Source organism: Peromyscus californicus, unplaced genomic scaffold (genome assembly GCF_007827085.1).
Source record: "Peromyscus californicus insignis strain IS unplaced genomic scaffold, ASM782708v3 Scaffold_23__1_contigs__length_62951481, whole genome shotgun sequence".
NCBI classification, from domain to species: domain Eukaryota; kingdom Metazoa; phylum Chordata; class Mammalia; order Rodentia; family Cricetidae; genus Peromyscus; species Peromyscus californicus.
This window is the reverse complement of record NW_026294534.1, coordinates 50,677,978-50,695,317: the sequence shown is the minus strand read 5'-3', so window position 1 is coordinate 50,695,317 and position 17,340 is coordinate 50,677,978. Positions and strand designations below refer to the sequence as shown.

The 17,340-nt window shown below is 41.9% G+C and overlaps 1 protein-coding gene across 7 annotated transcripts in view; it reads right to left on the bottom strand.

Annotated features, from left to right (window-relative positions):
- Positions 1-13,980, bottom strand: part of Nek1 (NIMA related kinase 1) — a 131,761-nt gene extending 117,781 nt beyond the window's left edge. For 2 of the 7 annotated variants that reach the window (XM_052752338.1, XM_052752341.1), the window contains exons 1-4: positions 13,401-13,978; positions 7,376-7,523; positions 6,893-6,989; positions 2,598-2,695 (exon numbers count right to left, since the gene is read on the bottom strand). In XM_052752338.1, the coding sequence (XP_052608298.1) occupies positions 2,598-2,695; positions 6,893-6,989; positions 7,376-7,492 (312 nt within the window). In that variant the 5' untranslated portion in view covers positions 7,493-7,523; positions 13,401-13,978. Of the gene's footprint in view, positions 1-2,597; positions 2,696-6,892; positions 6,990-7,375; positions 7,524-10,767; positions 10,829-12,137; positions 12,284-13,400 lie in introns of all 7 variants that reach the window. The other 5 variants (XM_052752342.1, XM_052752343.1, XM_052752340.1 and 2 more) reach the window with 4 other exon arrangements.
- Positions 13,981-17,340: the final 3,360 nt, after the last annotated feature.

The window sequence follows — 17,340 nt, the reverse complement described above, 5'->3', positions numbered from 1 at the left end:
GAAAGTTGCAGAACAGTATGTATGTTGCACTCCCACTTTTAAAAAAGCACATGCTTATGTCACATCTGAACTGTATCACTCATGCATTTTTGCTTATAGTGTGTGCCTGTGTGAGTACAAGAAAGACAGAATAATGGAAGAGAATGAGACCAATAAACAGGGTTTAACACTAGAGAAGTGGACTGCAGAATAATGGGTAACAAGCTTTACTTGTTCCACTCACTCTTAGTATTTTTAAAGGAACAGATAGTACATTTTAAGTCATAGAAAATTAATTGTAAAGTAATTTCCCTAACAAAACATTCTCCTCACTCGAGGTGGCAGCAGAAGGCTCATTAATTCCAGGAGAGGCACATGGTAAAAAGCCTATTTCCAAAATAGTAAAAGCAAACACTAAAACTAAAGAACCCTGTCAGTTAATTATTTTTTAGATATTTACTGAGTGAAAAGAGCATAAAATTGGAAATGCCTTTCCATAGTGACATAAGGGATTTTGAGTAGAAAAATGACTTCCAGAGTACATACAGTGGTAGAGACTCACAAATACCCGGAATGAAATGTGCATCTAACTAAAGAGATCGGTAGAAGAACAACCCGGGAGGGTCAGGAAAAGGACAGACAACGAGTAGACTAAGTGGAGTCCTACTGCTGGGGAACTAGGAGTAGAAAGGAACGATCCCAGAGTCTTATCACCTCACTGTACAGAGTTCTTCGGTTACCTTGTTTCCCATGCCTGATCTTTTTGTCAACGCTGTACGATATGTGCAGCAATCAGCTTTGCAAAAAGAGCTCATAAATTAGGGGTCCGCAAATTTATTATTCTGTAAACAGTAAGAAAAGCTGGGTGGTGGCATACAATTTTGATCCCAGCACTCACAAGGCAGAGGCAAGAGAATCTCTGGGTTCAAGGCCATCATGGTCTACAGAGTGAGTTCCAGGACAGCCAGGGCTACACAGAGAAACCCCGTCTCAAAAAACAAAACGAACAACAAATAAAAAAAAGAGAAAGAAAGGGGTTAAGAGAGTACAGAGTACAAAGCTTAGGCTTAATAGCCATATGGTCTTTCTCTCTTAACTTTCTCACCACAGTAATAGAGCAATCATAAGTTATTTGCAAACAGATTTAATTACGCTGTAATAAAATTTCATTTACAAACAAAGATAGTGGGCTGGATTTGGGCTATAAAGACTTAGAGAGATGAGCAAAGTAACTCAGAAATTCCAGAGCAGTGATGTGCCAGTCTTAGAGCTCAGAAGAACAACTCAGCCTGGAGAGGATGAAAGAGCCAACAAGGTGAATAACTAAGTATCAACCGTCGGGACAGAACAGTAGCGAAAGAGGCCTTTCCATTTCTGAGTTCTTCGTAGTATGACTTTGAAGTTAAACAGAAGCAGGTTCAAAAGGCAACTATATTATTGGAGGCAAGTTACTTAACTTCTGTTAGATTTCTTACCTATTAAATTGGGGGAAAAGTCATAAGATTTAAAAGAACCAATCTAACCCTCCCTCCTCCTATGCAAAAACATGCATATAAAATGGGACTGGGTGGTAAAGAGAAAGGCAGCAGGAATTTAAAGACAGAAAAGACCAAAGAAAACCAGTTATGAAAAATTTAAAGAAGTTGGGACTTGAGCTGAACTTTAAATAACAATAAAAGACAGTTGAGGGAAAATGTTATGAAAATAATCATGATAAAATTCAACAAAGAGGAGACAGATGTACAAATACAAGGCTCAACAACACAAAGTTCATGCTCAATAAATACCTGCTAAAATAAATAACAAGGAGTAGACAGGTTTACAAAATACCTAAAAATGGGGCTGCTTAGGTTAGGTGGGCCACACTTCAGAGACTCCGGGAGTCAAATTAGATTTCACGCAGCTGCAAATGCAAGGCTTCCAGAGCTAGAGGTATTTAGCCAGGCTGTATTTTTGGAAGATATGATCTGGCAGCAATAAGACAGATTGGCAGGACACAGAATAATTAACCAGTTATAATGAATAATTAGGTTACATACATTCATATATATGCACACACAGATGTATGTAACCTAATTATTATTATTATAACCTAATTATTAATTATGAACTTATATGTATGCACACATACATATGCATGTGGGATGTAGCTTATACTATACATACAAGAATCTATTATAGATAGGAAATGAGATATGGAACTAAATAAATGTGGCAGCTAATTAGAGATGGGACTAAAATATTGGGTCTAACAGCAGCTGCCCTAGTGATTACGTCTAGCACCCACAGTTAAAAACGAATACACACAGCTAGGTGTGGTGGCACATGTCTACAGTTTTAGTTAAAAACGAATACACACAGCTGGGTGTGGTGGCACATGTCTACAGTTTTAGTTAACAACGAATACACACAGCTGGGTGTGGTGGTACATGTCTACAGTTCTAGCACTGAAGTGGTAACGTCAAGGTGATCAGGAGTTTCAGGCTAGCCTCGGCTACATGAGACTCTATCCTGTGCTCTGTTTCCCACCCCACCCCCCAAATAAATACATAGGAAATCACACTTTGAGTTGCTTCTTGGAAGTGGAGTAGGAATCAAGCTCCTCTGTGCTAACCCACCTGATCTTCTTGAAACAAAGCGCCTTTCTGAGCATTTATTCGTTTAAACAGATCTCCTCCTTCACAGTAATCCATTACTATGTAGAGAGAGCCATTTTCTACAAAAGATAAACATCAAATTCCATTTTTAAAATGTTGCATCAAAATCATAGTTAAGGTACTTAAAGATTTGCTAAAAAGCAGCAGCTAAACAAAAGAGTGGACCATCTTCAAAAGAATTAGGGCACAAAGTCTAGGAACTCTGCCTATACAGGGTGTACAATGACTTAAGTTTTAGGCAACTCCATCATTGACCATTTTTCTACCAAGAATACACCATCTGAGTAGAAAATGGTGTTCGTATCTTAATATTTCCAGAACATAAATAAAATGCAGAACAATATACTTTTGCTCAATTTTCTTGAATATTACATATAAAATCATATTTTCCCACCAACTTTCAGAATATCTTAGAATTGAAATGATCACTAGTTTTCAGTTTTGAATTATTCACTTGAATTAATGGTTCATTAAACATAAACACAACAATAAATGATATAATGAGCTGAAGAGTCAACAGCGAGTAAGGCACAGCTTTCTCCCCAAGCCCCCAGGGGTTTCTTTTATTCTTCTGAAACAAACAACTGTTCATGTATGTGAATAAACGTGAAGATGGGACACTGCCACAATCACTTTGTATTTTTATACCTTTATATCTTTATGCACAGAGAAAGGATCCTCGGTGTCTCTTCCAAGTCATCTTTCCACTACCAACTTTTTTTCATGCAAGGAAGAGTGATCAATAGGATTTGTAACATCTGCTGAACCATGACTCACTAAGGAGACCATCACAACTGGAAGAGTGGTGTTCCTACTTCTTGTGTCCTTATGATGTATACAGGGGCCAAACTTCTAAAAACGCTCATCTCTCTCACTTTGAGGGGGCATTCTTAATGAGGGTTCTTATATGCTCTTCTGATATACAGTTTATAATACACCCTTAGAACTAGAAACTTACCTGAATTAAACTAATTAAGAAGCTGTATGACTATGACTGAGATGCAAAGATCATCTAATATACATGCTAGAAATGACAAAATAAAATGGGGCTGGAGAGATGACTCAGTGGCTAAGAGCACTCAATGAGGACCTGAGTTTGTTTCCCACACCCACACAGTGGCTCACAATCACTGATAATTCCAGCTCCATGGGATCTGATGCTGCCTTCTAATCTCCTAGAGCACCAAACATGCACATGGTGCACTTAGATACATACAAGCAAAAACATATAAAATAGAAATAAACCTTAAAAATGACAATATGAAGAAAAAAACCGCTATAGAATCCACAAGTTGCATACAGTATGTCCTCATTTATACACTTATTAACACTTCAGACTATTTCTGGGAGGAAACAAAGAGCAGTAACGATAATTGTGGTGATATTGTGTTCCCCAAAATTTTGTGCACACTAAGAAACTTATCTGGGGTCAGAGTACAGAACAGTCACTAAATATAGAGGCCAGAAAATGGTGGCCTTTAATCCTATCACTTGGGAGGCAGAGATCCATCCGGATCTCTGTGAGTTTAAAGTCACACTGGAAACATCCAGGCATGGTGACTCACGCCTTTAATCCCAGAAGTGATGACAGAAAGCAGAAAGGTATATAAGGCTTGAGGACCAGGAACTAGGGCCCGGTTAAGCTTTTAGGCTTTTAGCAGCAGTTCAGCTGAGATCCATTTGGATGAGGACTCAGGGGCTTTCAGTCTGAGGAAACAGGATCAGCTGAGGAACTGGCGAGGTGAGGAAGCTGTGGCCTGTTCTGCTTCTCTGATCTTTCCGCATTCACCCCAATACCTGCTCCAGGTTTGTTTCTATTAATAAGACCTTTAAAGAGTCCTGCTACAGAAAGTTAATTCCAAAAAAGAGCGGTGGTATTTCAAAGGCCGTTGAAAGCAAGCCTTCTGTGTTTTGTCTGCCGCGTGTGGTGCCAGGAAGGGGGAAAGGAAGGTTTGCAGGTCTGAACCTAATCTCAACTACATGGCAAGATCCTGTGTCAAAGCTGGAGAGAGAACTTGGTGGAAGAGTTTACTCAGAACACACAAAGCCCTGTGTTTGATCTCCAGCACTGGAACATGGGGAAACGGAGAGGTGAGACGATGGGAGGTTACAGAGAACACAAAGAAATTGGAGAAATGTTGGGGATTTAGTTCATGAATTAGTTATATTTTCTGCTACTCAGATCTCTAAAAGAGGCAAAATAATCATTTGTTCTCTCCTCTCTCTCTTTCCTCCCATCCATCTACCCCCTGCTTGCATGCTTGCTTGTCAAGGTCTCCATGTGTTTCCCAGGCTGGCCTCAAACTCACAAATGCTCCTGATTCTACCTCCCTAGTACTAGTACTACAGGTGTGTGTCACCATACCCAGCATTAAATCAATATTTAAATATATAATTAACAGAGAAGTGTCTCCTCTGTTAGAGAAGTAATAATCTGTTTTGTATTCTCCTAACATTATCACCACCTGTTTGTCAGATTACTTTGTATAAGACCACAGATACATAAAAACCCCTTTATCACTAATACACTTACAGGCTTTTAAAGACCCCCTAAAACCCAAAACTACTACCTTAGAAACTGCTTGAGGTTGAAGCAAAACAAAGCACAAAAAGCAGGTGAGCCAAGTGACAAAGACAATCAGAATAACGAAGGGCATGACAGAAACATTAAGGGGCCATGAATTAGAACACTCAGTACAAGCACACTGCCTGGCTATTTCTGGCGCCCTTTCCTTCACCACAGCTAAGTTCAGAAGCCAAAAAGCCCCAGATATTTTAAATTACTGTTTTCTACCAGCTTGGGGTATGGATTTGTGTTCATTACAAAAGACATACATGAGCCGGGCGGTGGTGGCACATGCCTTTAATCCCAGCACTTGGGAGGCAGAGGCAGGTGGATATCTATCTGTGAGTCCGAGGCCAGCCTGGTGTACAGAGTGAGTTCCAGGATAGCTAGGGCTGTTACACAGAGAAATCCTGTCTCCAAAAACAAAAAAAGACATACACATATGTATGTACGTATGTATGTATGTCTTAATTATAGATTTAAGTACAGTGTTTCCTAGAGTTCTGTGAGCTGCCGTAGCAAGTTAACTGGATCTGAAAGGAGGTCAGGGAATGTCCATTTGTAGCTTATTTGGCAGGAATTCACAGGTCTGCACTTGCTGCTGGGTCTGAAATGGGGAACGTGTGGACAGTGTCTCCAGTCTGGGCAACATGACACTACCTGCAGGTACAGTGTCTGATGGGAACTGGAGGAGAGAGTTTCTAGCTGCTGTCCACTGTAGAGCTGCTTGTTTGCTACTGGAGAGACTCCCACACCTTTTGAGTTACAGAAGTCTTCAGTACTGTGTGCAAGAGCAGAGGGAAAAAAACAAGCACTGTGTTTCCCTGACACAGCATGTGTCGTGTAGGCACAGAAAACAGGCTAAGAATACACACAGGGTTATCAGCCACCCTGCTTCCTAGGGAGTTCCAATGAGGGTGAGGTTAGAGGAACTGAGAACTTGTCGTCATGCCTGCCCATACCTTTTGAACATTTACTGTGAGCAGGTATTGCTTTAAAATGAAGTACATTTGAATCACTCAGATTACTTCTAGGTGAAGATGGGGAGGGACCGTGAGGACCCACCCCTAGATGAGGAGATAGATACAGCAGTGAAAGGCTACTGGGGAAGGAGTCAGTTTTCCTCAGGACTGTCATCACTGGTAAATTGCCCCAGATTCAGAAAGTGCCCCACATCTGTGCACGTGCAAGCAACCCTAATGAAAGGCAGTGGGTAATTAACAAGAGAAGACATCAAAGTAGGAAGGAGGGCTGGGAAGAGGAGAGCAATGGGGTGTGTGTGAAATATGATTAAACTACATACGTGTATGAAATTGTCAAAAGAGGAGGAAAAGCTTGAAAAAATCAAGATCAGAACACTTTCTCAGTTTTAGTGGTAGGAATACTTATATGGAGCTTTAAGTTTAAAATGTTAATTATTATTCATTTTGCCCACTCCAAATTTCTGTACTATAGTGCTTCTTTTTAAGTAACTGCTAATGACAATGAGCCAATATTAAGCTACGATGGGATAGTCTGGTGTCAATACTATCCTAGAAATCAAACTGATACTTACAAGCATATCTATTAAACAAAAAAAGGAACATTTTTTCCTAAAAATACATATACAAAATAATTCCTTACAAGGAAAGCACCCAAAATTCATAAGTGTCTTAGCTTATTTTAAATGTTTGCAAAATTCCCGTCTGACCTTCGAATGATTCTTTATACTGGACAATGTTTGGATGCTTCATGTTTGCCAACACCGCAACTTCTCTCCTTGATTCTTGCCGCTCTTTACCGGACATCTTAACGGGAGGAAACAGTAAAACCACCAATAAAGTTAAAAGTCCATCACTATGAGAGTGGTTAAAAATGGTGCTAATCCAGTACAATAATCATAATAAATAAATTAAAACTATAGCAGTGAGTGGAAAAGGAATGAACTGAATCCAGAAGTGAAACCCTCTTAGGGTACCCAGTCCACAGCACGTTACAGCACCGTAAATATATGCTTCTACAAGCAAGTACAGGAACATAATGGAAAAAATCTGAATGGACACTCAGATTCCTCTGAAATTGGTGGTCCTTGGTGGGATTATAGCACTTTCTCATTAGGTTATGCATTTCTCTAATAAAAAGTCCTATGGTAACCAAATTATTACTTGTGCAACTGAAGTAAAAATATACTTACCCTTGAGATGTTAATTTCCTTGATAACATAATGCCTGCTGTCCTCTGTGGATTTAACAAGAACAGCTTTTCCAAATGAGCCTTCTCCAATCTTCTGTAGTCTAACATACTTCTCCATGGTTCTTTCTTAAGGCATTTTTATAGGTTAGCTAAACACAAAGAAAGTTAACAGAGATTAAGCAAGTCTTAACAAAAAGATATCTAAGCCGGGCTGTGGTGATGCCCGCCTTTAATCCCAGCACTTGGGAGGCAAGCCAGGCAGATCTCTGTTTGAGGCCAGCCTGTTCTACAGAGTGAGATGCAGGAGAGGCGCAAAGCTACCCAGAGAAACCCTGTTTCGGGGGTGGGGGGGTGGGGGGGAAGATATATAACATCTTGACTGAAAGTCAGATAAATTTTACACTTACAACAAAACAAACAAGAAATAGTGATGTTTCAATTTTATTAGAATGCTTTGAAACATCTAATACTGAACCTATTTACAACACAGGCACATAAAGGCAATCTTTTTTCTACATGAATTAGTAGCATTATTTTATTACTTTAATATGAATATAAGCTTAGTAAGACACAATTTCTCAAAGTTGTTTCAACAATTCAGCAATTCGAGGTAAAATTCTGTGCTTATCAGAAGACCCATCCTAAAATCTGGGCTACACCTTTTGGTGACAGTCCACATAAAGGATGTGGAAGACAGGAGCTTTTGCTCTTTGCCTGCTTGCCTTCACTCTTGCTGGCAAGTTCATCTGTCCTGCTGCTGAAGCACTCCTTCACTGGCTTTAGAACCTACTTCTTCAGGACTGAAAACCAGCCTTGTGTTCAGATCAACTACCAGATTCTTTGCCTTTCCATCGGGTGACAGCCACTGTTAGACTAGCCAGACCACGGTCTGTAAGTCACTCTAATAAATCCCCCTTTGATATATACAGACCCACTCTATTAGCTGTTTCTCTAGAGAACCGTGACTAAGACAGTACCTTTAACAACTGTAATTTTAGATAAGCCAGAAAAAAATACACTAGGTAATGAAATCTTAAGGAAGGAAGCAATGTGAAAGCCGTGAAAGCCATAAAAGCACAGCTGGGGCACGACTCCTCTTCTGTAGACATACACAAATTCACTGTTTTAATCAGACACTAATGCTTTATCCAGCCAAGTCGCTCTTTGTTCCCATTCATAGCAACCATGTTTCCAATGTATGATTCCCTTCTAGGAAGTGAGCTTTCAGGAAACTTAACATTTCTGCCACAGTTCACCATATTAATAAACTGCTATTTTCATCTCATCCACCAATACTAAATTTTTTAATTTTTCTAAAAAGATTCAATTTTCTTAAATTACTGAATTCATATTATAGTTCTGAAAACTATAAATGTTCAAATTCAGCCTGTAATAAAATTGATAATTATAGCCAATGAAATTTTGTGAAAAGAACCTTCCGCAACTTTTAAAAAAACCTAATAATCAGCTCCCATTTCAATTTCTATAATGATAACGCTTTCAGCAACCTTAAGAGGAATAAGAATTAAAACATTATCATAAAACTCCAACCATCAACAGTGAGGTAGAAAGGAAAAGTCATTCCAAACATGGTCTACATCGACGCAACAGCATAGGGTAATGGGTATCTGGGAGCCAGCCACAATTTAATGTTATCTACACGGAAGCTCAATGTATCATATTACTACACCACTTAGAGAGCAAATCATGATAAATTCACCTTAGGAGACTCAATTCCATGAAATAAAATTACATTAAATAATAACTACATAATGAGGTTATTTGATAACGTCATTGTTTTGTGACTTTTTGCCAAGAGGAAAAAGTGAAATTTGTCAGTTTGGCTCTGTGGGGCGTTTACCCACCAACCCCACAGTCCCCCAGAGTTTTCTTGAGTGAGAAAAGCAGGAAATATTAGATAGAAGGATTTAGATTGTGGAGATAAACAGAAAATAAAGGATAGCCTCCAGAAAGCCTGGAACCTTTTCCAAAGGGCCCTGTCTCTGCCCAGGGTTTTTATAGAGACGCCAAGCGGTGGAGCAAAAGACCCCCCCCCCCCCCCAGCACAGTCAAGTGCAGACCATCTCAGACACCTGCACTCAGGCCCGTGGTCCTAATCATCCTCTCTATGAGGACCTGCTAGGTAAAGCCACGAGGAACCTGAAAACGGGCTCCCACATGGCTCCTCCTCCAAATTTAATTGCCAGGTCCTTTCTAGGGACTATACTAAAAGGACCAAGCAGATGCCCTAACAGGCTGCTCAGTCTTCTCTGAGAGATCAGGCCTCAATTTCAGTTTCCTGAACCTTGAGCAAGCAGTTTCTAGGAGGGCCATGAAGAAAAGACAATCAGTGATGCCCCTGCCAGAAGGAACAGGGAGATAGGACACACCGAGCCTTGGCCACTGAGCCAGCCCTCACAGTCAGTACATGCTAGGCCAGCTACCCTCCATACCTACCTGCTCAAGGACAAAACCTGGGACTTGTCCAGGCCTGCCCAAAAATGTAAGACTGTAACCCCCAACTAACCCTAGGCAATTAAAAGTTACTAACATGATTGCCACTTGAATAAACCAATCCTGAGTCTGTTCCTATGTAGTCTGTAGACCCTCCCCCGTGCTTTACCCCATATAAAAACCCTGCCCATTGCTACTGGGGTCTCTCCTACTCTACTGCTACATTAGACGGACAGAGAGGCCCGAATTAACTCGCAACAGTAAAAAGACTCTGCTTCTGCATCAGATTTGGTCTCTTGGTGGTCTTTGGGGGACTCTGGGTACAACAATAGCAAGACGGCAGAACCTATTTATGGTGATATTTTATTTGTGCTGAAATGTGATTTTATTTGTATGTTAATAAATAAAAGTGCCTGGGGGTCAGAGCTAATAACAAGCCATAGCAGATGTCTGGCAGTGGTAGCACACACCCTTAATCCCAATCACATGACAGGCAGATCTCTGTGTGTTCAAGGACACCACCAGCATGGAGACACACGCCTTTAATCTCAATACCAACCATAGAGACTTGGAGGTCATGTGGTTGGGTTTACAACCAATGAGAAGGCAGAACAGAAAGTCAATAAAAAGACACACAGGAAGAAGGTCTCTTTCTCAGGGGGAGGATGGCAGCGGGTGGTAAGAAGGTTGTCTCGGCTTTTGGCTACTGCTCTCTGATCTCTGGGCTTTTAACTCTGCATTTGGCTCTGTGTTTCTTATTTAACAAAACTGTTCAGAATTACATCTATACCTATTAATGTCCCTAGAATTTCATTCTACTGCCATCCATATCCTGAGCACTGTGGTCCTAATTCAGTAAAGCCAAATCTACTGCCCTTGGTAAGAAGAAAGGTGAAGAGAGAGAATTCCAATTGCCATCAAACAACGATAAACACATACCTTTCTGAGCAATCAAGGTTCATGGTTAATAAGTTTCAGAAGATATGCAAGCCCTCCTTCTCTGAAATGTACATCAGAAGGAAAACATAAGCTACCTACTTCATAGCCGTGAGACTTTACAACTAATTTATTATACTATTAAACAATTTCATATGAAATGAAAGAAAATATAATAATAAAATATACCACCTGAATCAGCTGGCTGTCTTACACAACCCAGGACCAACTGCCTAAGGGTGGCACTACCCACAGCAGGCTGCATTATCCCACACCAATCATTAATCAAGAAAATGTTCACATACATGTCCACAGGGCAATCTGACTGAGGCAATCTTTCAATTGAGAGTCCCTTTTCCAAGATATGTCTAGATCTGTACACTAACAAACACTATTTGTGTGGCAAAAGGAAATAAATATGTATATATTCATGTTTACATTTATTTATATACATATGTATGTATGCACACACAGAAGTGTTTATATAAGAAGTAATTTTGTAAGGACACACACACACACAAAACTAGTAATATTGCTTCCAAAGAAGGGAAACGAACAGTTGAGAATTCTTCAATCTTTTGTATTGTCTGAATTTTGAACCATAAGAATTTATTAGCTAGTCAAAACAACAAAATTAAATTTAATCAGCCGTGTATACCGATACAAGTAGGAAGAATACTGAGCAGATCAATTTCACCTCCTTTAATTTTTAAATGTATGTATTGAGAGAAAGAGAGGAGAGAGAGGGAAGGGGGAGAGAGGGAAGGAGAGGGAGAGAGAACGTACGTGTGTGTGTGTGTGTGTGTGTGTGTGTGTGTGTGTGTGTGTGTGTGTGTACACTAAGAAGATAACTTGTGGGGGTTGGCTCTTTTCTTCCACATATAGGTAGGTCATGGAGATTGAACTAAGGTCCTCAGGCTTGGTGGCAAGGGCCTTTACCTGCTGGTCCATCTTGCTGGCCCGAATCAAATATCTGAACAGGAATGAGCATATAGCTTGATTGCAGAAGCACCTGACTATTATGCACCAGGCCCTGGGACCGATCCTGAGCACTAGGGGGGGGGGGGGGGGGGGGGGGGGGGGGGGGGGGGCGGGGATCTTGAACAATTCCCCATTTTCAAACTTTTCACCTTAACATTTAAAGTTTTGCTACAATATCATGTTGTTTCTTAAGTACGTCAATGATGCTCCAGAAAAATATACTTCAACTCTAGTCAAATTAGGTATCTTCCTTCCCATTTTTCTAAGAACTATTACAAATAAACTATGTGTGACACAATACTATGAACCGCATATGAAAACTGTCAGAGTACATGGATTGAGAGTACTGCATCAATCAGACCAAACACACACTGACAGGCATTAAGCATTACCTGTTTCAGATAGTTGATAGACAGGTTATTCCAGAGGGAAGGAAACATTAGGAATAGATGACAACAGATGTCAAGGAATTGTCTGGTTCTGCCTGCAGGCAAAATCCGTACACGCGGTTCTTCCAAAACAACAGAAACAACCTGAACTGTAGAAAAGGGTGAATGTACCTTCTCCGAGAGGAAAATTCTCTATTTGTCATTACTGAGAATAAATTAGAAAGCAAAATTGGGGATTGCTACTATTTTTTTTTTCCACAGTATGTGTTTTCTCCTCGGTAAATATATCCAGACAATATCCAAGGAGTTTGTAGTAGAAACTACCAACATACAAAGAAAAACTTTATATGCATGAAAAGCTATCATGTCCATGATTTAAAAAAGAAAACAGAATAGAGTGTAAAACCTACTTGGAATACAATGTCAATGTATTATTAATATGACCTCAAAAGAACTTCTGTGGTTAAGTTCCACAGCCTTTATCAGATTTCTAACAGACTTTTTTCTGTGTAAAAACCAGTTTTTCCAGAAAATAGATTACTCAGGTTTCACGAGAAGAGACCATTTTAAATGTAGACATCTAGATCCTTGAAACTAGAAACAAGTAACTACTCTTTGTGTTTGGCTGTGGCCCATCATCTCTACTTGCTGAATTGTAAGAAAAGCCCATCACTAAAGATTAGACAGAGTAGGGCTTTTAAGCCTTCACAAACATTTCCGATGTGATTTATGTAGCAATAAAAATATTTCTGCTTCTCGGAGATCTTACAGGAGAGACTAAAAAATTGCCCGGGGTATATAACGCAGTTGGCAGCTCACCAGCCTAACAAAAATAAAGTCCTGTATCCAATCCCCAGGACCCCTCCCCAAAGTTACATTGAATTATTAAAGTAGTAAAACTTTTAATACTTTACACACGGAAACTGTGTCAAATCATGAAAAGAGGAGCGATACATTGTTTTAGGGTAATCAGCTGTTATTCATTTTCTCATTAAAATATATAGGTAAGATCAAAGGCATCTAATCTATTTAAATAACTGCTTATCACCCACTGTGATTGCTTTGTCATTTTTATGATATCCAAGAACTGCTTTGTGCAACACACAGGCCCCTCCCCGTTAACATGTTAATGAGATGAAGGTGCTTCACGTGCAAACACTTGGGTGAGCATCATCCATGCCCTCCACTGAGCACCCCTCCAGGTCTCCTCGCTCCCCGTGAGTTCACCAGTCTGCCTATCACTGCTCCCCGCCACGAGCCACTCACCTCAATGACACGAGAATTGAGTCAGAATAACAGTGGCGACCATAAGCACCGGTCTAGATGCGGCAGTGTCTTCCTAGGGGACTTAAGAAGACAGGGGCAGCACGGTGCATTTTGAAAATGACTTGCTGGAAGAGAAAACAGGTCTGTCTTCCCCAGCAGCCGCTGGCAGCCCAGACTGCGACTCCTACACCTGGCACGGGTCTCTGACTGACGCGTCAGGCGGGCCAGGCACAGCGCCCGGGCCACGGGTCCTGGCTACGCGGACGAAACAAACACAGCGGTTTCTGACCCCTTGGAAACCGCGGCGGCGGCGGCGGCGGCACAGGGGGAGTGCCGGGTACCGCCCCCAACTTCCCGGGTCGAGGTGGCTCGGCCAGGCGCGGAGCCGCAGCGTGCGGGACTGGGAGGCTACCTGCCGCCCGCGTCCTCCCGCCTCGCCACAGTGACCATGGATTCCCGGCTGCTGCGGGCAACCGCACCGGCTCAAGGTAAGGACTCCGCACGTTGCCGCCCCAAAACCCTGGGGCTAACGCTGTGGAGAGCGGAGCCGCCCGCGCGTCACTGTCGCCGGCGTGTGACGTCAGCGCGCAGGAGCCGCCTTGGAGCGGCGCTGCAGGGGAGGAGCCGGGAGGCGCGGTGGGGCGGGGCTAGCCGGACTAAGAACGGGGCGGTACCTGCAGGGCGGGGCGGAACTAGCGGGGATGGTAGGGGCGGGGTCTCGGGGAAGGGCGGGGTTACGGAGTGGGCAAGCGAGTGGGATCGGGCCAGCCGCCGTGGAGGAGCTAGGGGGCGGGGTCAAAGGGGCGGGCCTAGAGAGAGGAGCCGGGGCAGAGGGCGGAGCGAGAGGGTAGGTGCAAGCTAGGAAGGAAGGATTGGGGGCGTGGCGAATCGAATTGGGCGTGGCAGGGGTAGGGCGGGATCGGGGAGGAGCGAAGGAACTCGGGCGGGACATCGGGAAGGGGCGGGGCCATCGGAGAGTGCTAGGGCCTCCAGGACAAGGCTACCCCGAGACTTGAGAAGGCTGCAATGATGCTAGCAGGGAGGTGCGGACAGGGGGCGGGGCGGAGGGGGAGGGCCGGAGCTTCAGGGTTGCCCCTCCAAGAAGGGAGGGAGTCTGTGATACAGAAGGAGGGTGTGAGAGATGAGCGTGGGAAGAAGAATGTAAAACTGGAAAGAAGTGGGCTGAGTGAAGGCGGGAAGTTCGCGCAGGAATCTCAGACTGAATAAAGCATATTCATAACTTTCCCACACACGGTACACAGATACGGCACTTTAATTTGAGTGCTCATTACTTAACTGAGGATGCCATATATACACAAATAATTTTAAGTACAAAGCCTTTAAAAAGTTATTTTGAGCCGGGCAGCAGTGGCCCATGCCTTAAATCCAACACTTTGGAGGCAGAGGCAGGAGGATCTCAGTAAGTTCAAGGCAAGCCTGGTCTACAGAGGGAAATCCAGGACAGGCACCAAAACTACACAGAGAAACCCTGTCTCAAAAACAAAACAAATAATAATAATAATAATAACATGTCTTTAAGTTACTTTGTGCAGTTAATAAAAGGAATCATTTTTGTCTTTAATTTTTAAAATACAAATCAATGATACAGTTTTCTGCACCTTTACATCTACTGTGTGTTTAAGTTTTGTACTGAAGGGACTGGTGGTGTACAATAGACTAAAAACCTTTCAGAAACAAGTGAGAACACACTGAGTGTCATCCTGAGTAGCTTTACTCAGTACTTAGTACCTCCTAGGATAATCTGGAACTGCTAGAAAGTCCATACTTGAACAGGAAGAAGATTGTGTCTTTGTATATTACCACAGTTGCTGTATGTTGAGCTTGTTGTGTGTTGTATGCAGATAGAGTGGAGAGACTGGACAGACTGCCAGAGATCTGAGGTCAGATGATTTAGATCAAAGAAACCTACTTCCTCTTTCCGTTTTTTCCCATCCTTCCCCACCCTACACACTCAGGACAACTTTAATAGGTTCAGGAGTTTGTAATTATTTCTAACTTGGAAAAGAATAGATTTGGGGCTTCTTTGCCAGATGGTGACCACCCAAGCTAGTACACTAGAAAAATAAATGTTGGCATTCAGCGCTTCAATTTTCATGCAGCTACAAAAGACTATTTTTCCTCTCTCTCTCTCTCTCTCTCTCTCTCTCTCTCTCTCTCTCTCTCTCTCTCTCTCTCTCTCTCTCTCTCAGCTAGCAGGAATTTTGCTGTCTAAAGTACAATTCCAGTTCTACCCACACAACACTGTCTAGCAAAGTGACAGGGAGACAGTGCCAACTGCTAATCTAAGCAAATTCATTTTTAATGCCTGCATGAAGAATGACTGGTCAGATATGTCTGAAGATAATTCTTTAGAACAATGGTTCTCAATATATGGGTCATAACCCCTGGTTGTCAAACAACCCTCTCACAGGGGTTGCCTCTTTCAGGCTGAAAGATTATAGAGATTCAGCTGTGTATTAAAGCTATACTTTGACTGGCCAAGGGTCTGTCAAAAGGCAAGCCATTTACTATGAAATATTTGGTGTTACCCAGTTTTTAATATTTCAGCTGTCTCCTGCTATGAAATTCTTGTGTGCCCAAATACTATAGACCATTTGGCAAACAACTAAGCTTCCCAGACCTGCTGAACATCTAGGTAACTAATTACCCTCCCCCCCCACCCTCACCAATATCTGGTGGTTTCCCTTTTTGGTTTATATATGCCTGTACTAGTTAATGTTTCATTTTTATAGCATAAATATTTTTGATTCTTAAGAATTCCATTGGATATTCCTTTTAAACAAAAGTAGTTTTGCTCCTGGGAACAATCTAGTAGTCTTAAGTGTGCAAAAATAAAGGTTTCAACCTCCATCCTCAGTGCTCACTTCTGTGCACAAACAATATGAATAGTTTCTGAACTCACTTACACTTCTACTTATGAAGAATACTCATGTATGTATGCATGGTAGTCCTAATCTTTTAAAGTGTGTACCATTAAAATATGGTATACACATTTTATGATATATTGTACACATATTATATACAACTTGGATAAATAATTTAACAGTAGATCCTGAACATCTCCCTAGAGAACACCAAATTCCTGTCAATATAAGGATCCCATGATCAGCAGACTGAGGAGGTGCCTAAGGGGATAAAGAGCTTTCTATGAACATGAGGACTGGAGTTCAGATCTCTAGAACCCATGTAAAAAGATTGGATAGGCTTGTTGGATGCCTGTACCCCAGGCATTCAGGAAGCAAAGACAGGAGATTCATTGGACATTCTGGCTAGCTAAATTGGCCAGAACCAGTGAAGTCCATAACCAGTGAAAGACCCTGCCTTGATAAAGCAGAGGGCAATTGAGGAAGATAATGTCAACTTCATGCCTCCATATGCACACATGTGAACATGTACACCCCTTGTACGTGTGCCCATAGATTCAAACACATGTGCCACACACAAATATACTTGCAAAATATTCCCATGATATAGATGTGTTGCTTGGATTCTAACAGCTCTCTCGGGGGAGGGGTGAGAAGGCACTATGTCAATAACACAGACACCAGGAGTCCTTTGAAAGCAAATAACGAACTCATGTATTCAATAATAGGGAAGACCTTATTTACCCTCCTCCCAGCACCCAGTCTGTGTGGTCATCGCTCATTGGCTGGGCACAATCAGGAACTCTAACATCGATCAGGAACACTGACAGTGACTGTTGCTAGGTTCTCAGGCAGACTAGGCACAATCAGGATCTCTGACAGTGACCAGGAACTCTGACAGCTCCTGTTGCTAGGCCTTCAGGCAGACTCCAGGTTGGCTCTTTTAAGGAGTATGCTATGTGCATGCCTTGGCAACTGGTCTGAGCCAATTTCCTTAACACTATGGGCCTGTCCTACTACATATCCACCCTTTAATTTTATTACATGGGCACTCA